General features: G+C 41.1%; 1 protein-coding gene across 2 annotated transcripts in view; it reads right to left on the reverse strand.

Moving 5' to 3' along the window:
* Positions 1-21,557, reverse strand: part of LOC146499253 (thyrotropin-releasing hormone-degrading ectoenzyme-like) — a 263,625-nt gene that overhangs the window by 71,887 nt on the left and 170,181 nt on the right. For both annotated transcript variants that reach the window (XM_085138114.1, XM_085138113.1), the window contains exon 6: positions 2,023-2,136. In XM_085138114.1, the coding sequence (XP_084994240.1) occupies positions 2,023-2,136 (114 nt within the window). The remainder of the gene's footprint in view (positions 1-2,022; positions 2,137-21,557) is intronic.

Below are 21,557 nucleotides of genomic sequence, written 5' to 3' on the forward strand. Positions count from 1 at the left end.
AGAAAAAAAAAATCAGCGACCGACTGTGCTGTACACAACGGTAAGCTGGTGCGTAATAAGCACGCGAATAATGTAGAAAACAGAGATTTCTGACGGTAAACTGGTCTCTGAGTGCACTGAGAGAGAGAAAGAGCTGTGCAAGGAGTGTGATTTTATCGTAGTGGAAGCAAAACAGCCAAAGTAAGAGGGAATTCATGACAATGTTTATGAAATGTGAAGCATAGTTTTGATCTTCTTTTGCTGATGGTTCAGGAAATTTTGATTGGAGAGTGACAAAACCTGCTGCTTGAGAATCTGTGAGATATCGGCTTTCAACACCAACGGCGTGTCCATGTACGTGCCGTCGGGTCGCATTTTGTGTGTACATCTTTGCGCAGAATCCGTTTACCTGCTTTTTAATCATTTGGTATTTTAACTCTTTGGTGGTTGTTGAAATTCTGGCATTTTTGGCAAAATACATTTATATTTAAATGAATTTAGATGTAGATTTAATGAATCAATATTGTATTATTAAAACTAAAATCGATTTGAATCGGAAAATCTATTTTTTAAAACCATTCCTATTCTGAACTGTATTTCTATTGCAATTTTGGAAAACTGGGAACAATTTGTGAAATGTTTGGGGGGTTTTCAACATGTTGCTTGTAACTTTCTTAAGCAGCGGTACTGAAGTGACTTGTTGAGGATATGCTGAATTGTTCTGCTGTAGGTTTTCCGCTGCTGCTGTTTGTGAAACGGTGTTTGAAACAGATCTAATATAGTTGGACTTGGATACTTATAATATGTGAATGTAACCAAATTATTTATCAGTGATTTCAAACTGTAAAAAACAAAAACAAATAATGTTATGCAACATGAGAAAGCTGCTACGCTCAAATTCAAATATTCCCCATCCATGCTGGACTGATCTTCCCACCCCAGCACTACTGTATTAACAATACCGTCAAGACTTGTTTTATTTTTATTATTCTTTTTTGTTAATTTTATTTGATTCAGTTCAGTAAGTTTTTTTTTTTTTCCATGTATGTGACTTATCTGTTTATTGAATTATCCATGTCTGTGGTTTTGAGGATGATATTTGATGTCTGTTCCCTTTAAGTTTTTATTTCTTTGCTGAACGGTCCAAGAGACTGAAGACGTCACTTGGATGAGTGTCGACATGTTTCTCCCACTGAAAACGTTATGTGCTGATGAACAAAATCAGCTTTCTTGGTTTTCCTTACCTGGATGATTGAGCATGCATCAAGACACTTTGTTGCAGGGTGTTGAATTAAAATTTGCCCCGATAGCACTTGAACACCTACAAGTCTCTTCTGCTCCACGTTTGACATAGTATATGTGCTCTATAGCACCATACGTAAAACACAGTTAACAGCAACATTTGTCCTCAAGATGGCAGGGCAACAAGGCGGCGTCCAGAAACAAGCACACATTCCTATGTTTGTTATTAATTAAGGATTAATTCAAAGACATATTTGTTAGATTCTATAATTCATAAAATTATGTATATTTATGAGTGCAAAATTCATATTTCTATTAAATAACCTAAAAAATGGCCAACCTTTAATCAGACTGATTAATAAAAAAAATCCGTTTATCCCACTGACCAGCAGCAGCATCGTTGTGCTTTTAAGCTTTACCTGTGGTTGTGATCCTGATCAAGCACCCATCCAACAGGCAAATCTAACTGAGGACAGGTTAATGATCTTGTTTTCACCTGCCTACACTGGCTGCTCGCCATTGCATGTCATGCTTGTTGTGATCTATGCGTGATCTGTCCCGTACCCTGCGATGGTCTTTGATGTTGCTCACCCATCTGTGGAAAGGCCAGGAGGTACCAGACGAGAGCCATACTGGCAAATTACTGCAGATTAAACAGCAGTTTTCTCTGACTTCAGTGGTCATGATGAAATTAATGAAAAATACAAATGTTTACTGTTTGTAACTTTCTAACAAAGGTATAGTGTGGCTGGCACATTAATACCTGCTCTTAAATGCAGTAAAAGTCAGGTTTACACTCACCATATTCCACTTTGGGAAGAGAAAGTCAGTGCCGACGTACTCGAAGAAATGAGCAAAACCTTCCTTTAGCCAAACATCCTCCCACCACACTGGAGTCACCAGATCACCGAACCACTGAAAGACAGAGACAAAATCATTTTATATGCTTTCATGTCTTAAAGAGTTATTTCTTATGAAACTGTTCTATGAAACCCATTCTTATATTCAAACCATAAACTGTGTACAACTAATGGATAAAGCATCACTCGTTAGCTTTCACAGCACTGTGTTTAAAGCTTAAGCTTAGCAATGTGAGAGTTACCCTCTAGGTTTATTAGAGCCTCCCTCACTTCGCTACTTTGAAACAGAAACAGATCTTTTTTGCTTAATTTGTCACAAGCTATTGAGAGAATAGGCCTCGCCTGGCCATGAAACGGCTTTCAATCAACTGTCCAGTGGCATTTGAGCCTCTCAAAATAAAGAGCCACGTATTAAAATAGATGTAGTTAATGCCATGCTTATGTCAATATCATTTAAAAGGGTTAGTTAAATAAAAATTCACCCTCTGTAGAGTTTTGATTAAGGGATAAAGCAGTTAAATAGACCAATGCTGTTTTTTGTACCTGGATGTAAACATGTTTATTTTCGGAGCCAGCCTCGACTGCCCAATTGAGAATTACAACTTTTGGCATTTGCATGAGCTTCATCTTTCAGTTCCAGATGCTGCAGCTTGATGTACACATGTCCTCTACTCGAATATGGAAGTTTAGTCATGTTTGCATGAAATTGCTGCTCATGTGGTATGCAGCAATTTATTACTAATGTCCATCATTTTATCTCTTAAAGCTGGTTGTTTTACTTTTAGAGTGAAGTTGAAGTTTGAAGAGTTTCAGTCAGGTTTCAGAGTTCATCACAGCACAGAAACAGCTTTAGTGAAGGTTACAAATGATCTTCTTATGGCCTCTGACAGTGGACTCATCTCTGTGCTTGTCCTTCTTGACCTTAGTGCAGCATTCGATACTGTTGACCATAATATCCTATTAGAGCGATTAGAACATGCTGTAGGTATTACAGGTATTGCACTGCAGTGGTTTGTATCATATCTATCTAATAGACTCCAATTTGTGCATGTAAATGGAGAGTCCTCTTCACACACTGAGGTTAATTATGGAGTTCCACAGGGTTCAGTGCTAGGACCAATTCTGTTTACATTATACATGCTTCCCCTAGGCAGCATCATTAGAAGACATAGCATACATTTTCACTGCTATGCAGATGACACCCAGCTCTATCTGTCCATGAAGCCAGATAACACACACCAATTAGTTAAACTGCAGGAATGTCTTAAAGACATAAAGACTTGGATGGCCACTAACTTTCTGCTTCTTAACTCAGATAAAACTGAGATCATTGTACTCGGCGCTGAAAAGCTTAGAAATATGGTATCTAACCAGATTCTTACTCTGGATGGCATTACCTTGGCCTCCAGTAACACTGTGAGGGACCTTGGAGTCATTTTTGACCAAGATATGTCCTTCAACGCACATATTAAACAAATATGTAAGACTGCGTTCTTCCATTTGCGCAACATCTCTAAAATTAGAAATATCCTGTCTCAGAGTGAAAAACTGAAAAACTAGTTCATGCATTTATTACTTCCAGGCTGGACTACTGCAATTCATTATTATCAGGATGTCCAAAAAACTCACTGAAAAGCCTTCAGTTAATCCAAAATGCTGCAGCAAGAGTACTGACAGGGACTAGAAAGAGACAGCATATTTCTCCTGTTTTGGCTTCCCTTCATTGGCTTCCTGTTAAATCCAGAATTGAATTCAAAATCCTGCTCCTCACATACAAGGTCTTAAATAATCAGGCCCCATCTTATCTTAATGACCTTGTAGTACCATATCACCCTATTAGAGCACTTCGCTCTCGCTCTGCAGGCCTACTTGTTGTTCCTAGAGTATTTAAAAGTAGAATGGGAGGGAGAGCCTTCAGTTTTCAGGCCCCTCTTCTGTGGAACCAGCTTCCAGTTTGGATTCGGGAGACAGACACTATCTCTACTTTTAAGATTAGGCTTAAAACTTTCCTTTTTGCTAAAGCATATAGTTAGGGCTGGACCAGGTGACCCTGAATCCTCCCTTAGTTATGCTGCAATAGATGTAGGCTGCCGGGGGATTCCCATGATGCATTGAGTTTTTCCTTTCCAGTCACCTTTCTCACTCACTATGTGTTAACAGACCTCTCTGTATTGAATCGTATCTGTTATTAATCTCTGTCTCTCTTCCACAGCATGTCTTTTATCCTGTCTTCCTTCTCTCACCCCAACCGGTCGCAGCAGATGGCCGCCCCTCCCTGAGCCTGGTTCTGCCGGAGGTTTCTTCCTGTTAAAAGGGAGTTTTTTCTTCCCACTGTCGCCAAAGTGCTTGCTCATAGGGGGTCATATGATTGTTGGGCTTTTCTCTGTATCTATGAAGCGCCTTGAGGCGACATTTGTTGTGATTTGGCGCTATATAAATAAAATTGAATTGAATTGAATTGAATTGAATTGAAGTTCAAAATTGCTGAAATTATGCAAAAACAGATTGTTTTTCAGTGAGTTGTATGCATGAAAATTGCCACAAATCCACAGTCCACAGTCACACCGTGAAGTGGGTATGAATCTGTGTGTTTCAGAAAGTTACTAAAAGATATGTATCATACATTTAGATACAGACAATTAATCTTCAACCTATCCAATATTTGTTAAGATATTTATGTAAAAATCAAAAACCTAATGCTGATGCCACAGTCACAGAATTTCCATAGTGGTTTTAGTCCAATATGTCCAAGATTAGTTTATTACCAGCTCTTCAAACACTCCAGGATGAATACAATTTCATATTCCATCTTTAGAACATACAAAACTGTTTTTGTTGTGCATAGGAAAGAAAATCCAATTAAATCCAGACAAATTCTGAGGAGGGAGAGTACGGCCTTCCAAGTCCTGCCCCTCCTGAAGGACTGACTTGGCTTCCTTGCCTGCTCTGAGCTGATGTGATGAGGCAGGTTCACTCATCAACAACACCATAGGGCAACCAACAACGTTGCTCCAAAGTGTGACAAAGGAAGGGGAGGCTTTGGCTCTCATTCAGCTGGCATGCTACCACCTGATTGGACTGTGAGCCTTTTCTCAAGCTGCCTCGGAGTCTCGTCAGAGTAAACCAGCAGTGAAGTCTAATAAAGGCAGAGCACGTAAGAAAATAGAGTGAACTTTGCTGATAGCGAAACACGCAGCCACAGGAGTAATTTATTGGATCCAAGCTGTTTCCTGGCGACGCAGTTTGAATGAAAACGGTGGGGAACAAACAGGCGTCTCTACCAGCTTTGTTTCTGAGTCTGAGCGTTCCCTTTAAATCTTCAGATGCACAAAGAAAAAAAAGTTTACCTCAAAATTCCTTTAAACCCTGATTAAAGTTCCATCTGTAGAAACAGCACACGCTGCAGTTTTGATACATCAGCACAGTGAGTGTGAGACTGTACGTTTGGCAGCATGACTGTAGTAAATTGTCCTTCAACTTATCAAAGTTTGTGTGGTCAAGCAGAGAAGTACCTGGACTGTGCATATGTGTGTGTGTGTGTGTGTGTGTGTGTGTGTGTGTGTGTGTGTGTGTGTGTTCAGTGTTTTTGGGTAAATCTGCAAGCAGCTGAAACAAGTCAGACTTAATTATGCAGTGTGGTGTTATAAGTCTTTCCATATAAATCAAAAAGGGCACAAAAGTTAATCCCCCGACCAACAACAACAGAACTGCCTTTCATGCAATTAGTTACTAGAGCTTTCAACAGATGCTGTCACCCTGCAGAGCGATAGCTCAGTGCATCAGAAATTAATGACCAGGGTTTTTTATTTGTTTCAGAAGTGAAGGAGGAACATTGAGCATCCGCCTTCACCAAAAAACAGAGGCTGGCCCTCTTTATGTGGCAGCGGGGGCGAGGAAACCTACTTCAGTCGAGTGTGGCATATGAGGCAGATAATCAAACGCTTCCAGGTGGTGGAGATGCTGCAGCTCTTTTTGAAGACATCTTGTAAAATTTTCAAAGCAGAAATGACTAAATATAATGAAGGGCAGGATTGGAACCAAGTTAATCATTGGGGCTGAAAGGACAAAAACATCTGCACACTGCAATGCTGACTCAGGCGTTTTGTGACTCTTGCTGGTCGATGATTTACATCTTTGTTCTTTTCTTGCCTGTGTTGTTAATCGTGAGTCTTTGCTGCTTTCTATCTCATTTAGTATTGTCTACTAGTGCGCAGAGCAGTTAAAATGCCATTTTATGGCTTCTTTCCATAGATTCTAACAACAGAACAGATGCAGCTTCTGGGTCTGAAAAGCAAACATGCTCAGAAATGGCTTAAACCTGCGTTCTTTCTAATGGCCTGCAGAGGGCGACTCCTGCAGCTGCGTAAAGCCTTTCAGTTGAAGAAGTCGATGGGCACACAGGTCTAGCCTCCCATATGTCCTAAATGTCTATAAATACATACAGATTTATAGGAATTGATATTTCCTCCTTAACTTTACTAGACTAACAGCCTGGTCAGTAGTGATGGGGGCTGTTATTGGTCTGGTTTGATTAGCAATTAGCCCCTTCTTATAGATTTCTTGTTTGTTTGGCATACCGAAATTGAAAACTTGTGACAGAAGATCAGCAAGACCAAAATGCATGTTTTAGACCAAATTGGAAAAGCTTTTCTAGTTGTTATTTTAATGTGCTTGTTTAGGATGTGGGTGTAACACAGCCAAACCTTACTCCTATATCATATTAAAGGGAGCAGGGTAGACTCAGGAAAGGCTGAATTAACTGATCCAATTAGCCTAACAAGGAAATCTTGCTGGGGGAGATAACAGGAACACCTGGAGCAAACCCACACAAGGATGGGGAGAACATGCCACAAGTCCACAAATAAAGGCTGAAGCCAACCAGGAACCCTCCTGTAATAGTGTTAACAGCAACCTAATATTAGCTGGTTTAAAATACAGCTGCTTTACTTTGAGTGGTTACTACTGAAAAATAGAATTAATTTTGAAAGTGTTGTTGACATTTGTAGATATTTATATTTAGCAGTATGTCCCACATGGCAGGGAAAGCACATGATGTATAAAAATGGTGGGGACAGGGTGCACGTGGGTTGTGCAGTAGTAAAACTACCCACCTGCAGGGTGGTGAGCGGTGGTCAATCACACAAGATTTAAAATCCCGTGTGATTAACCACATTCAGGATCTAGTAAAACATACAAGCTAAGTTTAACTGTAGCAGAACTAATTTCAGATATGAATTTAGTTATTTTTATATACATTTTTACTCTATTGTTTTGATCTGGCTTCATTTTATATTTATGTGGTTAGGTTTTGTAATGCCCTTGAGTCTGCTTTTACCGTGTTACTTAGTCTAAGCATTCTTGTCAGTACATCTGCTGTGAGTAAAAAGTAATTTGGTCAGCGCCTGTTTTTTTTTTTTTTTTAAATAAATATTTTACTTGGTTTTAGTCTCTTTTCTTCCCCGTCATGCTTCTAAATATATTGCACAGCATGTCTGAAATCTTAATGAGCTGTGGGTGCGCTTCAGGAAAACAATTTTTAAGAGTAACCGATTGGAATTCCTGCATATTGTATTTATTAAATCATATTTCATTCTAGTTGATGTGTCTTGTTCTGAGATCATTTTGCAAGGAAAGTGGCTCACGGATACTTTCAGTCCCTTTGCGTAAACATGTGAAAGTAGAAGCACCGCTGCCATTAAAGCCAGAGGTTGGATAGACCAAATACGCATTTGACTGATTTTCCCTTTTTACTGCATTTTTTATGAGGACAAAATAGAAACTCTTTGTGACATTATATTTTTGAAGCACACTTCTTCTCAGCTCTGTAAGCCTGCACAGTTTGGAAGGAATTCACCTCTTCACCTGCATGGAAACACACACACACACACACACACACACACACACACACACACACACACACACACACACACACACACACACACACACACACCCTGTAGATATGGTGAAGCTGAAGAATGTGTCCAGACATGCATACTAACTCCTTTCTCTCACTCTCTGGCAGGTTGTGTCTGTGTCTGGGCAGGGATTCAAACCGACCACCCTGTGGGGAGCTGGCAGGCTGTTCAGCTGGCTGCTTCCGATGCCTGGCTCAACAGACACTGGTTCAACTTCCTGAGGCGGAGCTACAGTCACAGCGGGGACCGCTGCAGTTTATAGGATGGAAAACCAGTGCCAGATGAAGTTGTACTCACATCAGGAGGAGTGTGAGGTCGCTGCTTCCTCTCGATACTCACACAGATGCTGGAACGTAACCACATTTATTAACTACATTTAAATATATATATATATATATATATATAGATAGTTAGATAGATATTAGGGGTGCAACGATACTCGTATTGATATTGAACTGTTCGATACAGTGCTTTCGGTTCGGTACGCATATGTATGAACAATACAAAATTTTTAATTTATTTTATCAACTTTCCTTCTGACGATGCTGTCTGTGTTGAGCGCTCAGTGGATCTGCGCTCGACAGTGCAGCCGAGGCGGAGTAGTCGAACGCAGATTCACTGAGCGCAGGGCAAGCTAGCGAGACAGAAGTTAAGCTCTCCTTGCAACATGGCAAATTGAACCTCCCCCACCCTCATTCAGATCTGGCGTTTGGAACTATTTTGGGTTTTCATGTGACGTATGACCCTGAAGGTAAGCGTGTCATGGACTAAAGTAAAACAGTATGTTGGATGTGCCAGCAATGCTCAATTACATTGGTGGGAACTAGTGCGTTAGCGCAGTTAGCTCGTTAACGTGTTGGCCGTCCAGCCCCACACACGGGGCGATCCGCAGTAGCTCGTTAACGGAGATTTGCCGTGTTGTGGCATTAATGTCATTTTAACGAGATTAATGCTGACAGCACTAGTGGGAACACAACGAATATGACTACACATTTACGCGACATCATCCTAGTGCAAAGACAAGTGGAAGCAGACAAAAACAACAAGCACGCATGCTACAAACTTTACCCGAGTCATTTAGACAGCCGTTAGCACATGATTCTCCTTATGGGGACCTGATATGTTTAATATGCTGCTGAGAATATAGCCCAGAAGAAGCGCATAGTATAGCTTTTATTTTGGAAAGAGACATTTCTCTGTAATAAACTGTCACGGCTGGCGGGGTGAGCCGTGTGGTGTGGAGGAAAAGGAGGACCCAAAATGCAGACAGCCGACTGATGATATGAGTGAGAGTTTATTTACAAGGTGGCAGTGGCAGAAACAGGCAACAAAGCGTGAGAAATTACTAACGGAAACCTAAACTGGGAGAAACTAAAGAGCAAACCTGAAATCTTAACGAAACAGAGAGCAGAGCAGAGAGACGCAGACTAAGGAGCAGGATACCAAGAAACACAGACGAGCCCACAACGAACACAGACCGACACCCACTAAATATACACACACAAGGTAATCAGGTAATCACACACAGGAGGGAAGAACAGCTGAACCCAATACACATGAGGACTGGAGGAGACAAGCTGAACACAATGACAACAGACACAGACCTTCAGAACAAAACAGGAAATCTAGAACCCGAACCGGACACAAGGGGGGAGGACACAGAATAACTAGAACAGAGGAAAATAATCATAAAACACAAAACGCTGGGTCAACGACCCAGCACCATGACATAAACTCTCTTTTCCAAAGATGAGTGATTCCTCAATCAGATACAGGGCTCCCAAAATTGCTAGCCCGATGTCCCACCTAGCGATTTTTCCAGTCGGGCTACAAAAATCTATCTCTGCCCTGCCTGTCGGGCTATCGTAGGAAGGAAAAATATATGTCAATGCTTTTGCATTCTTTCGGAAATGTAGCTGGGTAATTATGTCATTGGCATCGGTGAGCCACTGTCAATATGTGACATATTGAAATCGCGTTTGAATTTGCGCTTGTTTTTTGCTTTCACTTTGCAATCGCGCGAACTGTGTATAGAGAGCGACAGCACTGATTGGTGAGTGATGATAATATCCACCAATTCCTCTGACATCGTCTTATCAATCGTTAGCTTACTATGCAAACATGACAAGTGAAATCTCCTGCAGCTTAAACATGTGAGAGGTTGATCGTGCAGAGAATCGCTGAGTGTTATGTGAGTGTGTGTGTAAAAGCAGCAGGATATATATTTTAGTTCTGCTGAGCCAAATAAGACAGGTCAGGGTGAAGAAGTGACAGCCAAAGAAAAGCTTACCACAAAACGGAAACGTTATGACAAATCAGACTATAAGGCAAAAAGAAAGTGCAGCTTTATGGTTTCATGGACAAAATAATTTCTGTGGCTGCAATATGACAAGCTAAATAACCAGGGCTGCACATAAGTGGTCGCAGGTGCGCATTCGCTGTCAAAATAAAAAACGCGCACAAGACAAGAAGTTGCAATGCGTGTTTGTGTACATAAGATTTTCAGGAGGAGGACAGACATTTGTTTAGAACTCTTAAAGATGTCGAAGAAGCTCCTTTAAGCAATTACTTTGGTGTTCCTCCACCTCCAAAGAAATGTCAGAAGGAGTCCGAACCAAAAAAGAAGCGCGTATTCTCGGAAAAGTGGTTGCAGGAGGTGAGCTGGCTTCAAACAAATGATGCCGTGAAAATTTAATAAATGACAAATTAAAAAGGCATGAACATTTTTTTTGTATCGAAAAAATATCGAACCGTGACACCAAAGTATCGAACCGAACCGTGAATTTTGTGTATCGTTGCACCCCTAATAGATATATAGATAGATATAGATAGATATAGATTAACTATTTATGTGTAGTAAATTTCCCATTTGTAATCAATTTAAATTGAAAGGAACAGTCATTTATTTATTACTATTATTATTATTACATTTATTTTACTGGCTGCCTCTTTCACACAGGCAGAGACAAGTCAATAACCCAGGATAGTAAAGAGTACAGAGGGTGCTGCACCAAAAAACTCCCTGAGATGGCTTTGATTGCTAACCGATTGCCAAGGATCATTCACGGCATGAAGGCACTGACTTATCCACAAGCACTCACTAACCAGTCACAGAGCAGTAGTAAAACTCGAAGAAATGCCTTAAGAGTAAGAGCTGTGCCTCCTTACTGAAGCCAATACTTTTCAAAAGGCATTTCTTTGACTTTGAAGGTGAATGTTGTCGATTTCCTCTTCACAGTTCTACATCTTGGCTAGTAGTTAGTGAGTTTTATGTCTGAACACTTTATGTCTTCAGTATGGCCATGGCAACATGTTTGCCACAAAAAAATTGCAGAAGGCTTTCAGTGTCACACTGTTGTGACTGATGTCACCTAGCAACATCATGCCAGTACATGGAACCACTTAACAACCAGTTGGAGAATATACATTTTTTTCCTAGCAACCAGTGACTACCATGGGGTGAGTGTCAATCTCACAATGATAGTCATCAACTCTAGCAACCAGTTGCAGCTTGTCAGAGAATGCTCATTATTCCCCGGCAATCAGTGGTTGCTAGGAGTTTGCCAAGCTGTTTCTAGGCCTGTGTGACTGGGGACTATAGCATGTTTAGATAAAAGTCCTGGTTTGGGTTAAACTCTACTGCACCTGTCCAGTACTATAACCCTGCACTGAAGAATGACCCTTAGGGCACTCAGTGTGTTGAAGGAGCTGGTGGGAGGTGAGACGGTTGCCATGAACAATACAATAAGTCACCAACTTGTGTGTGTCATATCAGTGTCAGCGCTGTAAAGTTTTTTGTTTAATGTGAAGATGGATCAGTCACAGTCCAGTGATATTAATTCAGTTTATCTAGTTCTACCTTTATCACTGTTCAATGTAACTGTTACAGGGAGTGAAAGAGTCGAGTCATGTCATGTTAGTTCAACTTACTGTATATTGCCGATGTACCATCACTGCCGTCACTCTCTGCAGTTTAGTTTTCTGTTTTCTTTGCATTGAGTTTAATTCATCCACGTTCATGACTGTGACTCTGTGATGTTTGGCTATGTTTCAGTGGGGCGGAGCCAACAGATTTCAATTCAGAACAGATTTATTCATGTAGTCCTATTTTTGTCTCCAAGCTCCAGCTGTTGTGTTGCAGGAAAGGACAAATTCTTGTCCAGTCGTCCCATTATCGTTAATTAAGTTAAGGAATTAACTTCCTGTTGTAGTGCAGGAAGCAAAGAGGTTCGGTTAAAGGGAGTAAGTTTAATTTATTGCCTCTTTATTATTGTTAGTCGCTGCTGTTCAGTTTGGTGTCGTTTTTCTACGAGAAGGACTAAATAAAGTCAAATCTGATTTTTTTTTAATCTTCCCCTAAATTGTCACTCTTCTCTCTATTTAGCTTGATTTGTTGTTGGAGGAAGTGAATGAGTAGAGTGACATTTAATTTATATTTCCTCATTATCTGACTCTCTTATCAGGTTTAGCACTAACTATATTAATGTGGATTGCTTGTATGTTTGCTAGTTTGTGAGGCAGCAGCATTGAATGGTTGTGACAGGGATTACGGCTGTGTGCCAAGCACTATATTGGCATTTGTAAACAGGGATTTCTTGTCATTGAGTCCTCCTTTGTCATTGTTATTTAATACAATAAAGATAATTGTGTGGTAGAAATTCTACATGTAAATTTATGCAGTGCTATTATCCCATTATCATTACTTCCACTTCCACCACTCCCTGCTGTTTAGATAGATGTTTGGGAGTAAAGAAGTTGATGCAAGCCAAATGAATTTTATTTATACAGCCCTGAAATCATAAATAATGCATTTGCCTCAGATTTGCATCAGGCTATTATTAGACTCTGAATTCAGATCGTTAGCTGATGAAGAGACTTAATCAGAAATGAAAGCCTGTTTTCACAAATCAAATGGAAATGGGCTGTTGCGCTTTCCCATATGTATTGTTATATTACAAAAATGGCAAGAATTTCAAATAATGAGGTTGGTACATGTGATCCTAAAGTTAAAACTAAACAGTATGCAGCCATCCTCTAATGCTTATCCAGGTCCAGGTCGCAGGGTTGCAGCAGTTTAAGGGGACATGCCCAGATCTGGCTTTTGTCAGCCATCTCCTCCAGCTCTTTCAAGTGAGAGCAAAAGTCAACAGAGAGATTTAATCTCTCTACTCATTCACTAGGTCAGCACCTAGAGACTTCTCATAGTAGGACATGACTGAAACATCTCACCAAAGCACCTAGGAGGCCTTGTGGATTGGGTGGCAGTCAAAGCTAGCTATCCTCAGCCTCAAACATTTTTACAGTTGAGTTTAGTTTAATTTATTGCCACAAAACACGCTGCATGTGATGGTTGGTAGTTCATGATGGTGCATGCAGGAAAAATCTCTGCTGTGAAAGGATAAATTAAAAAACAAACAAACAAATGATAGACTGGTTTTGTCCACCAACAGAAATGAGGGAAGTTTGTGTATTTTTCTGTTAAAATAATAAAGATTCTGATCAAAGAACGAGTTTCTAGTGTGCAGTAAAATCCCTTTGATTTTTGCTCTATCAGACAAACTGCTGCTGAGTTGCTCTTCCATTAAACATGACAGTTTACATTTGATTCTCTGTTCTCCTGCTTTAAAAGGATTTCACTTTTTATCCAGCTGGTTGATAACGGTGGAAGTGGGTCAGTAAGTTTTCAGTTCCCATCATGCTGATTCATGCTGGTGTAGTTTGTTCAAGCTTTTTGACAAATAGAAAATATAATTAATTTTTACACTGCAGAGATTTTTTCCTTTCATGGTGACAGACCCAATGACAAGAACTAATCCTCCATACTTGTTACGACTTCTCTGCTAATTAAAAATGACAACTTCTGTATTTTTTTTTAATGCACTTGTCTTCATTAGCTTTTCTGTCGTCTCTCATGGTGTTTCAGCCTCATTAAAACACAAAAACGCCTCTGGTGGGTCAGCCATTTCTGCCCGGAGGGAGAGGCGGGTTGACTCGGGTTGCTATGGTTATGCTGTTTCCATGGTTAAACACATGAATTGTAGGTAGGTGGGGTTGTTCATAAAGTGCAGCAAGGGAAGCCAAAAAAAGAAAACATTCAAAGCTGAAACGAAAGACTGCTGAGGCTCAAGACGCAGGAAAGAAAAGTCCAACGTCAGGAAGAAAGATGATGAGTCAGTAAAAGGAGGCATAGAGAGATGGGACATGGTGTCTGGCTTTTAAATTTAGTAAAAGCTGAGAAAGTGACAGAGACAAATGCATGAATGCAAAGCAGAAACACAGAAATCAATGTTTGTTTTAAGGATTGCTCAGGAAAGGTGAACTTGCCCAGTCCCTATCCCAAAGATGGCTGTGAAATGGTTATATTACCCACAGAGTTCAGAAAATGATCAAACAGTATCAATAACACAGAACTGGGATCAACAGCCACTTCATGTTTCCTTTCTAGTTGTTGCAAATAGCTTATAAAGTACAACAAACAGTGCTTAGATCTCCTTATGTCCCACCATGAGAAAAGAGTATGGTCACAAAAACGAAGTAATTTGTCATCAACGATGCGAAGCTTTAAAACAATTTTACCTCATTAATATGCAAATCCATGTAGCGAGGCCAAACAAAATGTAATCCCATCATCTGCTCTGGTACATATTGTTCTTTAGTTATCCGTTTCCTACTAATTAAGCTAATTAGCTCATAGGCAATGCTACACATCTGGTATCAATTTGAACTTGTTAAAGTATAAAGGAGTTTAAGCAATTTCTGGGAGATCATTGTTCTCTCATTAATATGCAAATCTATGCAGACAGGTGTTCCACAATCTAATCATATCATCTGGCTTTTTGGGGTGTCTTGTGTGGAAGTTTCTATAGTATTGATGAGCAATATTGCATGGTTTCCTTTTGAAATATGATAGATTATAGCAGACCACTTACCCTCTCAGTTATGAAAATTTGATGATTTAAATTACTTAATTTGTAATATATGTTTTGAACTAGTATAAACTAAAAGTTTCCTCATGTTTTTCACTGAGCTTTTTGCCCTCTGAGTAAACAAGCTTTGGTCTGCAGTCTCGACAAAAAGAATAAAAAGCACTCATTATTCCATCCTACGTTAAAGCACATTTCTAATTGTAGAAAGAAAACACAGACAAATACCAAGCACTGTGAAGTATTCTTGTCAGGTGATATGAGTACCTTCGTTTGTAGAGCTGCCTTACAGCAAGCATTGCAGATTCTGGCAAGGCTCATTGATATGATTGGCAAAATACAGCAACTCGACCAATCACACACAAGATTCACACACAGTCACAAATATGAAGATACAGATGCGTGAAAGTCATCCTACCATTGTTTAGCACATGCACCCTAATTTCATATTATTCTAGTATCTTGAAGTCTTTACAACTTGTTTTAAATACACTTTAGAGCAACACGCAGCAACACTACACTTGAGCGGGAGGAGGGAGGTATGGGGTCTTAACACACCCCCGTTCTCTGCTAGCCATCGGGGCGGGGGGGCTGGGAAGAGATGCTGGCTGTCCGATTGGCCTCCCTGCTGCTGCGGAGCCTGGGGCGGTCTGCTTGCCTCCACCCCGGAGGGAAGGGTAATATCTTTTGGGTCTGGGTGCCGTTTCCATCTCTGGGGGTGAGGATACCTGGACCCGGGGTATAGAGTATGTTTGGGGAGTGTGATTGTGTGTACATGTCCATTTACGTTTATTCCTACGTTGGGCGAGTGCTGAGTGTTTGTATATGTGTGCATGAGGGTGGGAATGCATGTCTGTGTCTGTGTGTGCCTGTTTGTCTGTGTCTATATGTCAGGTCGGGTCTTAGACTCCACCTCTCTGGGAACTCCAAGGCCCTCCAAAGTGTGGAGGCCTATCTCCCCTCACCACACTCCCTGCCGGTGACTGATGCCCTCAGGGGTCGGTGCATTGTTGGTTCTTGGTGTCCGGGGCTGGGCGCTCGGGTATGTACCGGCTCACTCCCGGTGGCTACTTGGCGGGGCCTGGCGCCTGCTGCTCGGTCAGGCCTCTTCCGGGGCGCGGGGGGCCCTCGGGCCTCCGGCCTCTGTGCCTGCGGCTCGGTTCACTCTGGCACAGCTGGCTGCCGGCGGAGCCGGCGGGCACGCCGGTGCAGCCCCCTCTAGCTCCTGCCCGGTGGCTACTGGGTGACCCCTCGTCTGGGGATCCTCAGCCCTTCCCATGAAGGTGGCACGGATGCCCCTCCGGTGGTCCTCCTTGGGCTCTTGCACTCTGGGGCCTCTGGATGTCTGGGGCCTGGATCTCCTCCATGCCTGCTTCATGCCCTGGGGGACGGGGCTATGGCTCTCTACATCCTCTAGCAGACCATTACATGGGGAAACCATTTGAATACAAGCGCGCCGATCCACACAGGTGTGCACATGGGTGTTCACTGTTCGTAGACTTAAATCACACCTTTCTTGGCTGCTACTTCAAAGCACATTGTGCGCTGTCTGTCCTGCGTGCTGCACAACAACATTCAATATTTAGTATTTACTGCTGTTTACACTTAGCTAGATTAATGCGATGGTGTTGTGTATAGTATGTTGCTTTGTTTTGTTTTTTTTGCTTGTTTTCTATTCTTTTTCTCTCAACAGGTGATCCCGGAGATATTTTTTCTTCCCCCCTTTCTCACTGTCCCTCTCCCCTTCTGTTTTTCTTTTCCTTCCTCTTTCTTTCTCCCTTTCCTATCCCTCACTCATGTCTGTCCCGTCTGTAACAACTGAAAATAAAATAAATAATAAAAACAAAGGTCGATCAAATGGACCAATACGGCAATGCCATGATGATCCATTTGGCAAAATAAATCCATTGGGTATCCTTGTTGGTCTTCAGACAACAATTCTGATGGCTAAAGAACCAAATGGGACAGGCGAAAAAAAAAAAAAGAAGTCTTTACAACTCAAATTTGTTTGTGATATAATACAGTTACATGTAACTAGTTTCTTCGTTACAATCAAGGTGGGAAACAAAAATGGACCACCTTTGATTTTACAGTTGAGCTTAGCTGTAAAGTTCAACATCTTATGTTTTCCTCATATTATAGTGACTTGTTAATCACAAGGTAGCTGTAAACCTGTACCTTAAAACTTAATGTGCTTTATTGGCATCTTTACTCAAAAAATAACTGGAATTTGCGTAACGGGCAACTTGTCGTTTCAAATATGACTTAAAATTAGCTGCTGAGACTTTTCTGGAAAAGATATACTAATGTCCTCAGTTGACAGACAGGGTTATTGTTGATTAAATTCTGCACAATCTGACTTACTTTTGCAATCAGTGGAGTTGCCCAATTCTGCTTTAACTTTACTCTGCAGACCTAAAAATCTATTGGTAAGTAACTACCAAGTGTAGAACTAGCTGGTTAACTGTTTGGTATTTTTCTTAGCTGACACAAAGGGTACTTTCATATGAAGGTGGGATTAACTTTTTTCTGTTGTACATAGATCTCTCTATGTACTACAGAAAACTGTATCTTTTTCCATTCATGTCTAAGCAGAAAAGCCCAGATCCCAGATCACCCGCTCCATTGGCTTCCCCCACCTCTTCTATTGGGACAGCTAAGCATTCCCAAGTCTTCCGAGGGATGTAATCTCTCCAGTGTGTCCACTCCCAAAACACCTCATCAAAAAGGCAATCGGGAGCTACCTTAGCTGGTTCCATTTAGTGTTGAGGTGTAATAAGTCTACTCTGACTCCATTCCAAAGAACTGAGCTCCTTGTGCATCTTTCCCTTCACATACATTTCCTTCCACATATGCGGAGTACTCCATGTAGTACTGGTGTAGAGAACTTCCACACTGGTGGTGGAGTACCATGTTTGTCCTGCTTTTAGTCCCGATTTCCTTCTTTGGTTAACTAGCCAGAACTCACACCAATCCATCTGTCATTCTCCTGCAAAACTGCTATCACTGATGAACTAGACCCTGAGATACTTAAACTCCTCCATGCCAAATGTACTGTTATCTGGGCAGCCAAGCATCTAGGCTATTGGTTAAGTGAACGCTATTTCCACCAATCAACAACCACATGAGATTGTATTATTCTTTTAACCTTGAGTACACCGTCTGGAAACCTTGCTCTCTGGGTATACCCAGGAATTCCCAGCAGCTAAATAATCCTTAATACAGGTAAAGTGGCACGAATGCTGTATGTTTAGTAGAAGTACTGCTCATGTCTTGCTGAGTGAAATTTTCACAGATGAACAGTAGTTGTTTGGGGGAACCAAGTTACTTTAGCAGTATAATGGACTAACTTATTTTTAGAAATGAAATTAAGGTTGCTGCCATGGTTTGAAAAATCTTACATGCATCAAAGTGATCATGCAACAATGCACTAAAACATAATAAAAACACTTGTTTTTTTTTTAACAGATTCATTCTTTCCTTCCTTCACATTTGTTTTTCCTCTCTTTCTTTCCATCTCTCCCCTCCTTTAGAACAAAGCAGAACTGTGCCTTTGATCATCGTCTTCTTCCTCTCCTCCCTCCGCCTGACCCTCACTGATAAATATTCATCCCTCACTTGAGCAGAGGGACTGAATCTGATTTTCACTTTCTGTTTGGATGGAGCTCCTCACGGCTCTACGGCAGCCAACACCAAATGACTCTTGGTTGTCATTTGGCACAAATATTGTTTACATCTCCACATCTGTGAAGCTAGTGAGAATTTCACAGGGTCTTATACCCTGACTGGCTGAATTTGAAATTAGCGCTGTCAACAACAGTCAAACTCTCAAACCTCCTGCTTAATTAATCTTTATGCAAATCCTGTTTGTTTGGGGATTAAACAGTGGCCACAGGCCAAATGGTGGTAAATTTTGAAATTTGATTTTGGATAATAGCCTATGCTAAAGACCAACAGGCAATGAAAAAAAGATCTCAGATGCATCTGGATAAGTTGCATCTGGACCACAGCACGTGTTGAAAGAAGCTGCCAGATGTATTCTGAGATGACTGGTCCATAGCCTTAGAGCTTACTGCAAAACTCCTGGCCACTTTAACCTGAAATATGGACCACATATGAATGAGGGATTACATAAAACTGCACACAACTTGAACACTGATGCAGTTGGAGCTGCCTTATAGAGTTTTGGACCAACTGGACTTTGCTGTAACCTTTCCTGCCAGTTGGAACAGGAATAAGTAATCTTCTGTATGTGGACCAACTTGGCTTAACAGACAAGCTTTTCTGTTCAAGTTGATTCGGGACAGACAGCATCATCCCTACAGACTTCTTGGGCTGTTGAATCTGCAACAAACACAGCAGCTAGCAGCCTGACAAGTTCTGAGAATTGTGGACATGGTTTAAGGTTCTTTGCTTTCTCTGGACCAACTATATCTTAGCTCAAAAGTTTGTTGGATAGACTTTGGATAAGGTAGATCTAGTCTAATAAGCATGGCACAGAGTTCTAAACTGACTGAGCTGAGTTATAAAATGTTCTAGATTGTTCCAACCCCCTGAGCCACGGTCGCTCAGGGGGTTGGGAAGCGTATCTGTAACCGGAAGGTCGCCGGCTCAATCCCCGGGCTCTCTGTCCTGGTCGTTGTGTCCTTGGGCAAGACACTTTACCCTACCGCCTACTGGTGTTGGCCAGAGGGGCCGATGGCGCGATATGGCCAGATCTGTCAGTCTGCCCCAGGGCAGCTGTGGCTACAACCGTAGCTTGCCTCCATCAGTGTGTGAATGCGAGAGTGAATGAATAGTGGAATTGTAACGCGCTTTGGGTGCCTTGAAAAGCGCTATATAAATCCAATCCATTATTATTAAGTCTAATTGTACATAGACCAGTTCTAAAAGTTGCCTGCGGAGCTCTAGACCAGTTGAACCAGCCCATTATTATTCTCAGGGCCCTACATTACACAAGTTTAATTGTATTCATTCCCAACTTGTTGCATAGCGTGTGGGGAAAAAAGGGACACCTTAGTGAAAGAAGTGAACCCAAACCACAATCGTTTCCTAAACATGACAAGTAGTTTTTGTACCCTAACTAAACCTGTGTGAAAGCAAAACAAATCAAATTGCACTGGCTGACACCAAAGGGCACCATGTGCTGCCAATCCATACTGACAGGCGTGATATCAAGTTCTGAAGCTCTGAACTGAAACACATAGATCAGCTGGATGAGCCAAAAGCTTCACTGCAGATTTTCTAAACCCAGAACAGTGCAGATGGCACAAGCCAAGATAGATAGCTGACTCCTGAGGGCTTTATACTGAAGTGTAATTGATTTTCTTTCCCTGTTTTTATGCCAAAAAAATAATGCTGAGTCACAATTGGCCCAATCTCTGACAAGTTTCAAATAACACAGCTGAGTGCAATGCACTGGAAGTCTCCTCTTCATGTGTTGGCAAGAACTTCTGCCATCAGAGAGTCGGAGCTGCTGTTGTTAGCTTAAGCTTACAGTAATTTATTGATGATGGTTGTGTGACAGTGAGCAAAGAGAGAGGGCGGGTTCAGGTGACAGTTTGTCAGACAAAGCATGTGCACAGCTCTGTAATTCCCATTGTTTCCCTGACAGTCCCGCCACACTTCTATTATCAAGTCTACAAGTTCATACAGTTCAAATTGATGCTGCTGGATGAGAAAAAAAAGAAAACTGTCACAACTTTTAATTTACTGCAGAAGAAACTGCACATTGAACTCACTGCAACAGTGTGTCTGTGTTTTTTGATGTGTTCTGTCAGAGCCAATCAAAGGAAAGTTCCTGAGCCTGAAGACAGACTGAAAGAGGGAAACATACCGACCTGCGTATGACTTCTAATTAACCACAAGTCAACCTCAGAGCAACTGTGAATACAATAAAAAAAATACACAAACTGACACGAAAAGCTACAATTTATTATTCCATTCTGAAAACTTTCAACGGGACTTTCCTAGACTTTAACCTGAAAAGGTTCTGGATGCGCGCACAGATTTTTAGAAACATCTTAATATCGTCCATTTTAAAACATAAAGGTTCAGTCTTTTCTTAAAAAACAGCTGGGCACTGTTGTTTCAGCTAAATATTAATCAAACAGGAGCCATTTTTATGTGAGCAGTAATACACATTTGGTGCTCCAGTTAACATTTACAGCTCTAGGACACTTTTAGAAACAGCACATTTGAAATCATTAATTTGGGTTACAGGCTCAGCAATTTCCCCAAAACAGCTGGGCTCTGTCTTTTTTACCCAGAACTTCATTCAAACAGCAGATTATAGGGCACTTGTTGGGGACTATTTTCAGTGAGAGAGTAATACATATTTGATGCTCTAGTTAACATTTGCAACACTAAGGCAATGCTTTAGTTTTTTAACACAGCTCATCTGAAATCATCAAGTTTCAGGATCGCTAAGTTCCAAAAACTTGGTGTTGCTGAAAAAGACTTTTCTCAGCTGTGGAGGAATCCACATCAAGTGTTTGTCAAGATGCATAGTATTAGCTAACACTTGCAAACCTGATTAGTACGCTTCATCGACAGACAAAGAGATGTTCGAATTAATACAAGAAAAATGCTCCAAAAACACAAAAAACTGAAAGCTTCAGTCAACCAATGCAGATATG

This window comes from Neolamprologus multifasciatus, chromosome 17 (assembly GCF_963576455.1).
Source record: "Neolamprologus multifasciatus chromosome 17, fNeoMul1.2, whole genome shotgun sequence".
Taxonomy (NCBI): Eukaryota; Metazoa; Chordata; class Actinopteri; order Cichliformes; family Cichlidae; genus Neolamprologus; species Neolamprologus multifasciatus.